This window comes from Cotesia glomerata, linkage group LG5 (assembly GCF_020080835.1).
Source record: "Cotesia glomerata isolate CgM1 linkage group LG5, MPM_Cglom_v2.3, whole genome shotgun sequence".
In the NCBI taxonomy this organism is placed as follows: Eukaryota; Metazoa; Arthropoda; class Insecta; order Hymenoptera; family Braconidae; genus Cotesia; species Cotesia glomerata.
In genome coordinates, this window is record NC_058162.1 from 22,701,139 (window position 1) to 22,717,419 (window position 16,281).

Genomic DNA, 16,281 nt, shown 5'->3' on the forward strand with positions numbered 1-16,281 from the left:
AAATAAAATACATTAATATAAACAAAGCCTTATTACATGAAAAATAAATATTTATTTCCACCAAATAATATTTAGTAGTAGTTACTAAATATTTCTTCGGTAAGTATCGCCGGTAGATGGCTATGCTTTAATTCCAATGTGATGCATAACCTATTCACTGATTCAGATTATGTTATTCAGCTCGATTTTCGAAGATTTATCTTCCTTTTGAAAACGCACATACTCCCAAATGGCTTATGTCATTTCTCAGTGGAGTTTAATTCAAATTTTTCAATTTGTCTATTATTGCCATGTTAAAAACTTGTTTAATTTTAAATTTTATAAATGTCTCAAAAAATGATAATTTAATGAGATTCTTTTTTTTTTTTATAATTCCTTATATTTTTACTTAAAATTATTTATTTTAATTATTTTGAGTAAAAAAGTTAGGTTATATGCTAAAATTAGTTAAAAAATTAATTTCTTTAATACCAATAAATGATTTAGTAATTATTACTAAATATTTGGTAATAAAAGGTTTGTTACAAAGTCATTTAGTAACTATTACTAACTCTTATTGAACTAAATCCTTCTATCAGTGCAAAGAGTTTGGATAATTATATAAAAATTAAAATAAAATATCTTGAATTAAAATAAAATTTATCGTAATGAAAATTCCCTCGTGTCTAAGTACACAATAAATAGTATTTTTTAAATAAATATTTTAAAAAGTTGGTTTTTGAACAGCCTGCCGCTGCTTAAGAGAAACTGTACAGTCTGGTAGAAGTATACTACCGCGCCACCTTCTGGTGAGCTTGAACAACGCTTGATATTCCCGTAGGACAAGTACAATCTCACCTCTATTTATCCGTTGAATAAGTAAATATTTTTAGCAAAAAAAATAGTCCGAGCGATCTGAGGGGAAGAAAACACCCTGTTGAAACCCGAAATATATTAATTGTAATCAAACAAAATAATATTGAGATAAGATTTTTAAAAAGGTTCTTCTCGTTGATCACACGGAAGGATTTGAAGTGAAATTGAGTTGAAAAATAGTAGTTTTCAAAAGTTATAATGTTTACACGGCCATTGTTTCTCGTGAAATTTCGTCATAAGTCATTGAAACAAATAATTTATACATACACAGAAAGATAAATTTCTTGACTGGAGAACAAAATTTTTGGCTCAAGAAAATTTTCGGGTGTCTGAAGGAAGACCGAAGTGAAAATTTTTCGAGAAATTCTATTCTTGGTGGAAGTCATTTTTTCTTAATTCAAATTATCACAAATACTTCCCGTGTAAAAAATCGTCTTTAAAATTGTCTTAAATTGTCGTTCGTTTAAGATCTTAAACGTGACACAAACCAAGACTATTTTAAGACGCCAAATTCCGAGAGCAAATTTTTGAAAATTTGGTTTTCGAATTTGTTGTGAAAATTAATTTTTAGACGATTTTACGACTTTCTAACCGCAATATTTTTGAGTAAGATGTTTTAAATTGAATTTAAAATTATTATCTGACAATTTTAAGACTTTTTTAAGACGTTCCGTTTTAATGTTCCGGGGCTCTGTCGCTGTTAGCCCATCTTAAAATAGTCTAAATTTTTTTTTAAGATTTTTTTAAGACTAATTTAAGATAATTTTAAGACAATTTAAAGACGTTCCATAATAATTTTCTGGAGCTGTCATTGTGATATCATCTTATAATAGCCTAAAAATTTTTTAATAATTTTTTTAAGACTATTTTAAGATTTAAGTCTTAAAATAATTTTTAAATTAGTCTTAAAAAAATCTTAAAAAAAGATTTAGAGACTATTTTGAAATGAGAAAACAGCGACAGAGCCCTGGAACATTAAAACAGAACGTCTTAAAAAAGTCTTAAAATTGTCAGATAATAATTTTTTAACAATTTTAAATTCAATTTAAAAACATCTTACTCAAAAATATTGCGGTTAGAAAGTCGTAAAATCGTTTAAAAATTAATTTTCACAAAAAATTCGAAAAGCAAATTTTCAAAAATCTGCTCTCGGATTTTTTTTTTTTGGCGTCTTAAAAGAGTCTTAAAATAGTCTTGGTTTGTGTCACGTTTAAGATCTTAAACGAACGACAATTTTAAGACGAATTTTTTTTACACGGGTATACAATAAATTTTTATATTTGATCAAGATTTTTAGATACTTGAGGGAAGCAGCACCACCTACTTCAGCTGAGAAAAAAATTTTCTCACCTTGAGAAAATTTTTCTCTTGAATATTTGATACCCATTTTATATTATTTTACCGTGCAATTATACATATTGAATGAAAAAAAATGATTCAATATTATTTGATCTTCCCGTTTGACATGTTAATCAATAAAAATATTAATGAAAATTTACTTCTATCTTCATATTTAATTTTTTGGAGCAAGACAGAAATTTTCTCAAGTCAAGAAAATTTACTTTTATCAAGAACTAAATTTTTTGGAGCAAGAGGCTGAATTTTCTCAAAACAACAAGATTTTTTTGACTTAAATAAATTTTCTTGAATCAAAATACGTATTTCTTAAAGCAAGAGAATTAATTTTGTTGGAATAAGTAAAATTTCTTGTGTCAAAAATAAATTTTTTTTCGCTCAAGAAAATAATTAGGAAGAAAAAAAATTTTCTCGGCTAAAGTGAACCTTTTTTTTTGTGCATAAATTTTAATTTATTGATTTGAAAATGTTTTGAATCAATATATTAGACATTCTTCTCAGTCTTTATTTACTTAAATAAAATAATATGCATACGCGAATGTACCAAACTTTTCTTATATGCAATATCTATAAAAAAAGAAGCGCGGAAATAAAACTCCTTAAAACATCGATAAAATATAATTCCGAGAAGGAGTTGTAGGAAATGAAATTTCCGTTTGAAAGATTTCAGCTCATCTACCCGTGACGATAACTAAGAAACTACCGGGTATAAAAAAGATAAAAACCATCTTCTGAATTGATATAAAACAAAAAGTAAGAAGCGAAAATTTGTTTATCTAAACTTTATCAATAATGAATTGAAAGTTCATCAAAGTGCTCGATAAATCATAATTAATATGCAAGCAGTAAATTAATGGAAGATCGGAGAGATTGATAAGTTGAAGCCTTGTTTAATACGTCAGGTGGTGGTTTATCTACTACCCTCTACCCTCTACCCAGTCCCAGCAAAATCAGCCTCGATGAGATAATAATAGCTGGAAAGTTATAAAACAACGGTTATAGTTATAGTGATAGTTGAATACAGCTTAGAAGAATACAGTTAAAAGATTTTCATCTGGATTCTCTTTTCACGAGTGTCGAACTCACTCTCAAGTTTCACTCCCAGGACATACTATTCGTGCCAAGAATGTTTAGGAGTTTCCTCTTTGGACGATTGACAACAAATCGGGCCATCTATTTCTCAAGGATCCTTATACTGTTCCAGGAATCAACTCGAGCGGTGAAGCAACAACTAACTGCTGAGTGATTTATTTCAGAAGCAACTTTTTCAATTTACATTTACCTTCTTCCTTCTTTCGTTTATCTTCCTTTATCTACGTGCGTGTATAGCTCTTTTCAGCCCAAAAAACGGCCTCTTCGGAGGTAGGCGAAAGCCTCGCCATATATTCTTCTGTCTTTATCTTTCTGTTATTTAAATCAACACTTCGATGCTTTTTAATTTACATCTGGTCTAGATTTACATTTTATCATTTAGGAAAAATAACTAAATCAAACTTTATTTTTACAAAGTCAACCTAGACGGCTTCGTATGTCAATTTTCATTGTTTTGAGATTATTAGTCATAATTTAATGATATGTTACGATACAAGCTCTCTAAGAGAGTCTGTGTAGTAGTTATCGGTTGTTTTTTTTTCATCGGCAATATTTATATTAATATATGTCTCCATCGATATCATTTGCAATTATATTCATAGTTATCTCTATAAATATTATAACTTGTCGACAGTTTTAGTTTAAAGTCGTTAACATTTAGTCTTTAGTACAATTTTAACTTCTTTACTGTCAGAGATAATTTATTTGAATATTCCCGGTTGATGTTAAAAATATCACTAGATGGCGACACTTAAGATATCCTAAATTATTTAGACACAAGTGCAGGCAATAACCTTGTAATAACTAAATGTTTTTAATTGTTAATTTTCATTTCAATAATAAGAGGAAAATTAACTTTGTGCTTAAAAAAACAAATTCTCGAACTTATAAAAATAAAAAAGTTACAATGTCTTTTGTCTCTTCTAAAATGTTTCATTTTTGGCATACGATGTTCCCATAGTGAGCCCTCGATTTCTCATCTACTTTTTTCATGAAAATTTACACTAATTATTTTTTTAATAGTTTTCTTTCTGAATATTATTAAATTAATGCACTAACCACCCAAAAATCATCAATTTAGCTTTGTAACGCTCAAATTCTAGGTTAAAAACCTTCAAAATGATTTCTCGCTTGCTATTGGTTCATCAAATGACGTTATCAACTCGTCAACTAACGCCATTGGTTAATCAAATCACTTAAACAGAGAATTTGCCTTTAGCGCTAATAGCGCGGGAAATTTGAATCCAAATTCAGACTTTTGAGCAATAATTCGAGTTTACCTTAAATTATTTAGACACAAGTGCAGGCAATAGCCTTGCATCTCACTAAATTCCATGTATTTAATTAATTAAATTTTTTTAATTGTTAATTTTCATTTCAATAATAAGATAAAAATCAACTTTTTGCTTAGAAAAAACAAATGCTGAAACTTATAAAAATAAAAAAGTTACAATGTTTTTTGTCTCTTCTAAAATGTTTCATTTTTGGCATACGATGTTCCCATAGTGAGCCCTCGATTTCTCATCTACTTTTTTCATGAAAATTTACACTAATTATTTTTTTAATAGTTTTCTTTCTGAATATTATTAAATTAATGCACTAACCACCCAAAAATCATCAATTTAGCTTTATAACGCTCAAATTTTAGGTGACAAACCTTCAAAATGGCTTCTCGCTTGCCATTAGTTCATCAAATCAACAGACTCGATAGAGTCTGGCGCCAAGTTCCGTTCTCAAGCCAGACTACCGAGTGTGTATATACCGTAAGCAGAACGGTTTTTTGAGGTTACAAATTTTTTTAAAAATTTATTTTGATTTTTTTTTTTTATATGATATTTTATAATAGTAGTTCATGCTTTTTATTACGTGTATTACTTGATTATTATCAATTATCGTTATAATTTCTGTTTAAAATTATTAAAAATAATCAGCACAAACTATAGCGACCCAGATTTTTAGATTTTAACTTTTTTCTTATGTAAAAAGCGGACGGCCAGAGACTAAATAATATAAGGGTGCATGCTAATCTTATAATAGATGGGAAACTACAGTAAAAAAAAGATATTTGACAGCTTTCAATTACACATGCCAGGCGGCGCAAGAATAACTTTTACATGAACTATAGCTCAAAGGGGATAGTTTGCAACCTGAAATGTATTAAATTAAAATTGTCAATTTTTATTATAATTACAAAAAATACTGAAATCCGAACAAAAACAGTTTCACTGTAAAAAAATCACGCCAAGTCCACGATCATAAGACTATTAAGAAAAAAAAATTTTATTTCTTTACAAAAAAATATAAAATGAAAAATTAAAAAATCCAAGTAACCGATATGGTTGTATATGATTTTCGGAAATTAAAAAAAATTTTGTTGTAAATTTAAAAATTAAAAGAAACAATTTTGGAACGTACTTGGTGTGCGTCATTGTGTACTTCAATTTTTTTTAAAAGTCCTAGTAGATAGATTTTAGGAATTTCTTAAAAAGTGAAATTTTTCGTAACCACGCACACTAAATACGTTCCAAAATTGTTTCTTTTACTTTTTAAATTTAAAACAAAATTTTTTTTAATTTCCGAAAATCATATACAACCATATCGGTTACTTGGATTTTTTAATTTTTTATTTTATATCTTTTTGTAAAGAAATAAAATTTTTTTTTCTTAATAGTCTTATGAACGTGGACTTGGCGTGATTTTTTTACAGTGAAACTGTTTTTGTTCGGATATATGACGTTATCAACTCATCAACTAACGCCATTAGTTAATCAAATCACTTAAACAGAGAATTTGCTTCTAGTGCCACTAGATTAGTTCTACAATAACGAAAATATCGCCTGACAATAAAAATGAAGAAGTTACAATGTTTCTGTCTCTCCGGAAAAATATCATTTTTTGACGTACCAAGTTTGGACAGTGAACCGTCAATATAAGTAACTTAGATATTAAAAAATTTACTAGAAAAAGTTACAAATCATAAAACTGACTGTAAATTCTCCAATTAAAAGCCCGACAGTCTATAGAAATTCTAGTAATAAAATCAACAAACACTCGGGAACTTGACAAAGAAAAGAAACTAATTCTCGAAGAAAAGAAAAAAAAGCCGCGATCTTGTTATCAAAGTATGTACTCCGTTCTATATCTTAATACGATCAAGTTTTCTCGGAGTTACTGGTAGAAAATTTGGCTCGCTGGCATGTAAAGTTTAAGTTTAGCTTACTAAAGTGCAATAGAGTGCCATGTATCCAAGCGGAGGACAAAACTTTATTCATTTTTTTTTACTTTTGGTCCTTTCTTCCTTTATGCTCTTCATTTTTTTTCTTCTCGGTCTATTTTTAAACGCATAAACCCGACAAAATTCACGACTCTAAATGTACCGTAGCTTACAGTGCTGAAACTTTTTTATTGAAGGCAATTAAAAAGTTGTACCAACACAACCATGGCTTTATTGAATTTTTAAACCTACTGAGAAATTTAATATATCCGACAATTTATAACTATCACTTCGGATTTACGCGCTTTAGACGAATCGAGTATTAATCCGCTCGATAATTATGTCAACGCTTTTATAATCAAATTTAGGGTAGATTTTTTTAAAAATAAACTTTTCATGTAGGTGAAAAAAATTGAATATTATCTTCTACACAAAAAAAAAAAATTAGGAAAACGGTTAACCCTGAAGGCCATCCCTGCAACTTCCCGCTACTTTCGTAAGTAAGTGCTCAAAATTGCACTTATTACGTTTTTGAGCTCTTCGAGCTCAAAAATATAGTTTTCGTGTATTTTTGGGCTCTCCGAGCTCAAAAGTTTGATGAAAGTTTAATAAAACACTATTTTTTGAATTTTCAAATTTGAATGGACCGATTTTCACGTGGTCAGCAGCATTCGACGCAGTTTTTCAAATTCTATGATACATTTTTAAACACAAATTGATCAGACCAGAAATTTCGGTGTAATTCGAAAAAAACACTTTTTTTCGATTTCTTTCGTCAACGATCACTCACGAACGAATCAACCGATTTTGACCGGCTTGGTGGCGATCGATGTGGTTTTTCGATGTTAAAAGCTGATTAGTTTTTGGAATTGATCGGTCAAGTCGTTTGAAAGTTATTAAGAAAATACCACATTTGAAAAAATTTTTTTTCGCAGTTTTTTTAATATTTCTCAAAATCTATCGGTCCGAATCAGTCCAACTTGTATTCAAAATCTAAGTTTAGTCGAGCCCTTTTGAATGGCGCCAACCGCGATCAAATCGGTCAAGCCGTTCAAAAGTTATGAGAGGTTTACATACATACACACATATACACACACACGCACACACACACACACACATACATACATACATACATACAGACACCATCGCGGGAATAGTCAGGGAAGCTTCCTAGGACCTCAAAACGTCGAGATCTGATGAAAACTCTATTTTCGAAAAACGGGGTGAAAACAATAACTTCCCGATTTTTGAAAATTTTCAATTTTCTTAGCGGGAAGTTAAAAATAATCTTGACTCAAGAAAAATATTCTTGGCTTAAAAATTTTTACAGGAAGATCAAAATTTTGATTGAAGAATATTTTGGTTTTGATTTTAAACATTTTGATTTACAAATTTCCAATAACCAGATGAAGTAAAATTATTTTTTAGTCAATATTTTTGATTTCTTAACGCAAGAGATATTTACTTACTTGAAAGCCAAAAAGCTTTACTCAAAAACATTGATGTTCTTAGCTTCAGACAATTAGACCGCAGCGCTGCCTTTATAATTCTATTAATTATGGTTTTAATTTTTTCCATATCACCAACAATATTTAAAAATGTCAAAAGACTCAACCAAAAAAATAAGAACTTTATGTTTAAATAGTTAACCTATTTATAAAAATATGCTGAGATTTATATTGCAGTATAATCAAGCAAAAACAAAATATAATATTATTTCTGTTTAAGTTATTTTCTAAGATGTTTTTGACTTATTGTATGTATCCGTATTGTCATTAATAAAAACATACTTTTAAAACCAAAAACCAAAAAGTTTGGAAAATCCAAAAGTGCACGCCTCATAACGCTCATTCATTTTTTAAGAAGAAAATAAATTGTGTAATTGATTAAAAAAAAAAATTATAATTAAGTAATTTCTTACAGAGTATTTTTTATTTTTAACTTCCCGCTAAGAAAATCGAAGATTTTCAAAAATCGGGAAGTTATTGTTTTCACCCCGTTTTGCAAAAATCGAGTTTTCATCAGATCTTGACGATTGAAGGTCATAGGAAGCTTCCCTGACTATCCCCGCGAGGTTGTCACGGTGTCTGTATGTGTGTGTGTGTGTGTGTGTGTGTGTGTGTGTGTGTGTGTGTGTGTGTGTATGTGTGTGTGAAAGTATGTGAACCGCTTATAACTTTTGAACAGCTTGACCGATTTCATCGCGGTTGGTGCCATTCGAAAGAGCTTGACCAAACTTAGATTTTGAAAACTATTTGGACCGATTCAGATCAATAAATTTTGAGAAATCTTAAAAAAACTGAAAAAAAATTTTTTTTCAAATGTGGTTTTTTTGGAATAACTTTTAAACGGCTTAAAGGTTCAATTCCAAAAACTAATCAGCTCTTAACCTCAAAAAACCACGTCGATCACCACCAGTCCGGTCAAAATCGGTTGATTCGTTCGAGAGATATCGTGAACGAAAGAAAACCGAAAAAACTGCGTCGAATGCTTCTAACCGCGTAAAAATCGGTTTATTCATTCAAAAGTTATTGTGGTTTAAAAATTAAAAAAATAGTGTCTTATCAAATCTCTATCAGACTTTTGAGCTCGAAGAGCTCAAAATAACCCATAAATTGTATTTTTGAGCTCGAAGAGCTCAAAAACGTCATTGGTGCAATTTTAAGCGTCTAAGTATGGAATTAGCGGAAAGTTGCAGGGATGGCCTTCAGGGTCAACCGTTTTCCTAATTTTTTTTCACATATCGGCGCCCTTTTTTCTTGTAATACGCGCACGCAGTCTAAAAAAATCTAGCTTGATCAAGTGGCGCCATAGTTTTCACGTGACAAATTCGTTTGTATTTGTACGGTTATATCGTAGTGAATTTTAATAAAAATTCAATTAAAAAAAGAAATATGTAAACTAGGCTACTGATATGAAATATGGACCCGGTTCATCAAATTCTTAAACTTACAAAAAAGGTCTGGTCTTGAAATATCAATTTGTTCGGGAGTAATCGTTGGTACATCTAAAATGGGGCGACATCTGGACGTCCACGTAAAATTTTTTTCGAAACGTTTTTTTTTTTTTCAAAATAGCAACATGAAAGGATTTTAGAAAGTAAAAGATGGTTTCATTTAAGTGTTTTCTCGGTGTAAATCTACCTATATTATTGTATAAGTGTAATATGGTTGTTATAGAGGCGTTTAAAGATCACAAAATTGATTGATCTTGACGAGTCGAGTATAAAGCACAACCTCACGCGCTTCGCCCTATGAGGCGTGCAAAAAAAGAATTCCATTAAAATCAGATACTATTAATATGGTCCGACCTAAGCAGCAAGGTTCCAGGTTCAGGTGACTGAATAGTAGTCACGAACAGTGTCTCGGATAGCTTAATTGGTAGAGCCTTTAGCACGTAACCAAATGGGCCGGGTTCGAGACCCCGGGCTGTCTGAATTATTTTTCGGTTACCAAAAAATTCTCACTAAGTAAAGATCTTCTTTTCCTTTTATTCTTACTTTCCCCAGTTTCCAAATTCGTCTTTAATGACAAATTTAGCTATGAATCTATGGCTAATTTTATAATTGACATTTTTTTCCGTTATTTTTAATTTATAAAAAAATTTACATTCTTTAGCCAAGAATATCAATATTCTGGAGTTAAATATTTTCTTCTTAAACTGTGAGAACAATTTCTTAAATAAAGAGAGCCTTGTAGAATGGAACGAAAAAATTTTTACCTTTTAAAAATAAATTGTTTTTCAATAAAAAAGTTATTTGCTTCATTAAAATTCTGTAATAATATTAATTTAAGAAAAAAATTTATTGAACTAAAAATAATAAGTTTATTGATTCAAGAAAAATAATTTGAAGACGATAGTGCTCTTGATTAGTCTTTTTTTTTTCTGTGCACCGTAATATAAATTATTACTATTACTGAAAAAGATAAAATCAAATAGTTACCTTCAACAAACAAGAAAAACCCTTTAGGATTCCGTTTGAGAATCCTGAGCGCTTTGATCGTCATCTCAGCGAGGGATGGGTCTCCGGTTCCGGTGGTGTTGCGATCGACGTCAAAATCCATGTGCGAGTAAGCAAATAATCCTGGTAACAAAGTAACCGATTGAGGTGTATTAGTGCGTCTAAATTGAACACCGTTGCTCGAAAAGCATTCGAATGCAACATTCAGAATAATTAACGGGGATTCAGCAACCGTTCCAAAGTCTACAATTAGCAAGGCGTAAACTTTCCATCCAAGTGTAAGTGAGTTAATTAAAATCTGTCCTTTAGGACCTGAGCTTGCTATATACGATCTATACTCTACATATAATTTCAGCTTACATTTTAATTAATAAATGTTAAACAAGCTATTAAACGTCATTCGAAACCAATTTACACGTACAATTCGCCATTTTGTTTCACATCGAAATACGAGTCGTTATTTTATTCATTTGATTTCGATAAAATAAAATTATACATATTGTGTTACGTATCATGCATGAATTTTATTTAATTAATATTGAATGTACAATTAAAATAATTTTTCACTCACCCAAGAGATAATTGACCCGCGCCGGATCTATTTCGTCGAATTGCTCTTTTGAGTACACGTACTTTGCCGCCATGTTTTGGTGGTACTTGGTCCACTCTGTTATTAAATTTCTCCCGTCAAGTCGGCGGCCTTCTTTTTCTGGCTCTTCGGGGTCTTGAGCTACTTTTGATACAAAATGTCTTCTACCTCCTCCCAGTATTACCTTTAATGACAAATTACAATTACATAAATTATTTTAGTGTATTAAATACTACTAGCAACCTGCAGTTACTATATAACTGCTGAAAATTACGAACTATGAATAAAAAAAACTTTTGCTTGGTTATTTTTCGATATTGTTGATGACAATATACATAGTTTCGGTACTTTTTAAATAAATTTTAAAAATAATATTGCTATGACGAATCAATTAAAAGTAGATTAATGGAAAATTTTACGGAATAAACTTTTAAAACCTACAAACTATTCAAAACTCTTCCAAAAACTTGACATAGAAAATTGATTATCACCAAAAAATATACAAAATCGTGAAAAGGTACAAATTCAGGTCAAGACCTTTCTGATGATACCAAATTTAACTATAAAAATTTTTTTTGAAATAAAACTATGTCCATCGCAAAATTTTCTTTATTCACTTAATTATTTAGATGATCAATTGACTATCGTCGAAAAAATATCAAACGGGGAAAAGTCACAAATTCAGGGTATGACCTTTCTAATGGTACTAAATTGACGACAAATCTACATAACTCCACTTCAAACTCTATGAATTGAATAGAGCAGCCTATAAATTGAATGTTGATGCACAAGCAGTAACTGACTGGGCCAGAGAAAATGGAATTGAGATTAACCTTCAAAAAACTAAAGTCATGATCTTAGGAAGTAATAGCAAATTGAAGTTACTCGAAGGCTATGATCTTCCCCAGATAACCATTGACGGAAAGGTTATTCCATACGTAAATTCAACTAAACATCTGGGAATTTACTTAACTAACAATCTCTCCTGGGACATCCATGTTGCACATATTACTCGAAAGGTTTATGGAGCACTAAATAGCCTTAAACATAGGAAGAATATACTCTCCACATACACTCGCAAATTATTAATAACTGCCACAATTCTTCCGATAATCGAATACTGCTCATTAGTGTTGCTGGATTCCTCTAAACGATTGGATTATAAATTGCAAAGATTAATAAATAATTCAATTAGATTCATATTGGATTTGAAACGAGATGAACATATTACTCCTCATAGACTTTCTCTAAAGTGGCTAAACATTAAGACAAAGAGATTATATTGCTTGGCGTGCTATTTTTATAAACTGATATCCACTGGTGAACCAAAATTCTTACGGAATTTATTCATAGAAGAGGATCAAGACATTAGACGATCAGAAAGAATAGCAGAAAAATACAATAACGTCATGTTTAAAATACCACACTTTACTACAAAATTATTTGAGCATTCATTTGTGGTGTCAGCGATACGGCTTTGGAGAGAACTGCCCATTGAAATAATCGGATCTCATAGTTTGGAAACATTTAAAACAAAAGCTTTTGAATTTTTCATGAAATTAGAAACTGACGGTAAATTGTAAATTGTAAATCTCAGAAAAATCTAGACAAATCTCTGGAATTTACATATCTATATGCATATTATATTATATTAAAATGTATCATAAGTATTCATTTGTATAATATATTATTTATCATGGTAATACTTGCTATAACTGTACGTGTACTTATTCTTATCTTTATATTTAAATATTCTTATCTTTATATTTAAATATTCTTATCTTTATATTTAAATATTTGTAAATTTTGCCATTCGGCTTACTGCCTTGGCATTTAAACCAAATAAATAAAAAAAAAAAAAAATAAATAAATAAATAAATTAAACTATAGAAACCTGTTTTGTAGTAAAGATATGTCCATCACAAAATGTTCCTTATTTTTTTAATTATATGGATCAATATTTGACATATAACGACGTTCATATGTACAAAACAAAATAAATAAACAAATTCTATCTAGCTTGAAATGCGAGTCTATTTATGATGACATCAAAAACTTATTCCCATGAATCAAATATCGTTAAAAATCATATAAAACCTTTTTAAGGCTCAAATTCAGGTCAAGACCTTTTTAACTATACTAAATTTAACTTAAAAAAACTCATTTTATCATATAAATACCCGAAAGACGAAATTTTCCTTGTTCTCTTAATTATATAGACAATAATAGTTTGTTACTTTAAGGATAGATTTGATATTGAAGCCGAGTTTAGTTCTCTCACTATCAAGGTTTCTAATCGATATACAATTACATGATCCAGTGTATTATCTTTCAACTTGGACAAGTGAAGTTAGAATAACACATTACTAAGGTCTCCACATTTGATCTTCGATCACTACTTATAATAGATAAAAATATTAAATCATTCTTTTTAGTAAAATAAATTTTTACAATACTGATGATTATTAATGAAATTATCTCTAATATTTCAAAATTCTTAAGTGAAGGTAATCTCTTGTTATTAACTTAATGTTCCCTGAAAACTAAGCGGTTTAACCTCTCAACTACAGAAAATCTAGTTAGTTTAAAGTGTAAACTTAACTTCTGGTTAGCCGGCAGTATTGATGGAAAGTATATAAAATGAAAATAAAGTAAATATTTACTAAAATATAAAATTACTAACATTAATATTACGTCCTGGTTCATCTTCCAGAAGTTGTCGAGCGATATCTTTACAAGAAGCCCGCGCTGCTGAAGGCACTTTACTATCATCTTCCCAGTAACGACTTGAAGCATGAGCATACAGCGCTGCCGGCGTAGCGTGAGTCACACGAGTTGTTGTTACCATCCCCGTGGATTTGCCTGTAAGAGAATCATAATTACAAAATTTACAGGTTACTTATCACTAATTTTTGTGTTTTGGGTCCAAAAAAGCGAGTAAATTATCAAGATGCTCGTAGAACAAAAGATAAAACTGGTTTTCCTGGCATTGAAGACGAATTTGAGCATCCAGCGATTTGTAGGTTACGTATGCGGATATGGATACATGTGTGTGTGAATAGTTGGGCGTAGCGGTCGTAAATAAGAAATTGAATGGAGAGGATTAAATGGGTATAACAAACGGGATAAATGTAAGAGAGTGAAACTTGGTTGTTATATATCTGCAGGACATCCATTACTCTGTCAGTGTGTAAGTAAGTGTGCAGATAATCTGTGCTTCGGTTGTACGCGAACTTGTATTGTACTTCCAGTGTTGTATCGCGCAGTACAGTACGTCAGTGCCAAACGGCGTGTGTGATTAATCAACAGGGGTGATTCATCCTAACAACGGAAATTTAACAACGGAAATTGACGGGTACTTGTGTTCTGTTCCGGTAATTACATTAATTTACTTATTTATATCTTTTTACATTGATACTAATAAGAAAAAAAATCTGGAAAACGGTTGATCCTAAAGGCCATCCCTGCAACTTCCCGCTAATCTCATATCTAAGCGTTTGAAATTGCACTTATGACATTTTTGAGCTCGAAGAGTTAGCTGTTCTAAGTTTTTGAGCTCTTCGAGCTCAAAAGTTTAATAGACGTTTAATAAAACAGTATTTTTTGAATTTTCAAACCGCAATTACTTCTGAATGAATGAACCGATTTTCACGCTGTTGGCAGCATTCCACGCAGTTTTTCAAATTATATGATATACTTATAAACACAAACTGATCAAACCGAAAGATTTAGAGAAATTTGAAAAATTCACTTTCTTCGAATTATTTCGACACCGATAACTCACGAAGCAATCAATCGATTTTCATGTTATTGGCAGCGATCTACGTGGTTTTTTAGGCTCTAATAATTATTTTATTTTATCAAAAACGATCAAAAAAGAAATGTCAAAGTTATGTAAAAACAATGATTTTGACAGGACTGGTGGCAATCGACGAAGTTTTTTAAGCTTAAGAGCGGTTTAGTTTTTGGAATTGATCTGTAAAGCCGTTTAGAAGTTATTCCAAAAAAACCTTTTTTTTTAAATTTTATTTTTGAAATTTCCCAAAATCTAGCGAACCGAATCGATTCAAATTTTCACGAAATTTAATGGCAATGATACTCTTTAGATCGCTACCGCAGGAATAGTCAGGGAAGCTTCTTGTGTGGCCTTAAAACGTCGAGATCTGATGAAAACTCGATTTTTGCAAAATGGAGTAAAACCAATAACTTCTCGAATTTGGAAAAATTTTCAATTTTTCTTAGCGGAAAGATAAAAATTGTGTGTGTCAACTCCGACGTACGACAGGAATTTACTCCTTACGAACGATTATATCGTATATATAAATTAGTAAATGATGATCAATGAAATTAACTATTATAATACTCCAAGCGTACATGATACATTTGTTTATATTAATTATACAATTAATTTACTCGAATTGGTTATTTCCATGCTTTATAATATTTCGCTAACTCCATTAACTTTTTGATATTTTCAAATTGCAAATCAATATTGATAGAATAGGTATAAATAAAAATAAAATGTAAAATTTATGATGAAAATTTCGTAAGCTGAAAGTTGTTGTTTGTTGATATTGAATAAATAATGATGTAGTCATGTAGGCGCTGCACTGTACATATGTATATATATATATATATATATATATATATATATATATATATATATATATATATATATACACATTATAATTTAAATGAAAAATATAAAAATATATCATGTAAGCAAACTATTCGTAACGTGATTGGTCAAATATATCATAAGCATGAAAACATATATAATTCTATACTAACATTCAGACGCGTGCTTGCGCGCGCAATGTATACTAGTATACACATATTTACTATGATATGTATGCCAAAATATACACTCTAGTCCATATACTATAGACCATGCAGTCGTATAAGCTCTGTGGTGGGGAGTGGGAAAACTGTAGTTTGTAATGAGTAAAGCTTGATTTGACTCCCGTATAATGCAAAATTCCACGCCTCATAATGCTCATTTAATTTTTAAGATAAAAATAAGTCGTAATACTGATAAAAAATTCAACAAATCGTGCTTTAATTTTAGATTAAAATATTTCGCGCCATTTTCATCTCAGATAAGAAAATAAGGCGCAAGCGCACTGTTGAACAAATGACATAGCGCGTATGCGTAATTCTACTTAAGACTAGTCTTTGTCTGGATTCACACATTTATAAATACGCACAGAAAAA

The 16,281-nt window shown here is 30.2% G+C and overlaps 1 protein-coding gene across 1 annotated transcript in view; it reads right to left on the reverse strand.

Moving 5' to 3' along the window:
- Positions 1–16,281, reverse strand: part of LOC123264570 (alkaline phosphatase-like) — a 157,225-nt gene that overhangs the window by 26,139 nt on the left and 114,805 nt on the right. Inside the window, exons 4-6 of the mRNA XM_044727880.1 lie at positions 13,751–13,929; positions 11,050–11,251; positions 10,461–10,601 (exon numbers count right to left, since the gene is read on the reverse strand). Of these exons, the coding sequence (XP_044583815.1) occupies positions 10,461–10,601; positions 11,050–11,251; positions 13,751–13,929 (522 nt within the window). The remainder of the gene's footprint in view (positions 1–10,460; positions 10,602–11,049; positions 11,252–13,750; positions 13,930–16,281) is intronic.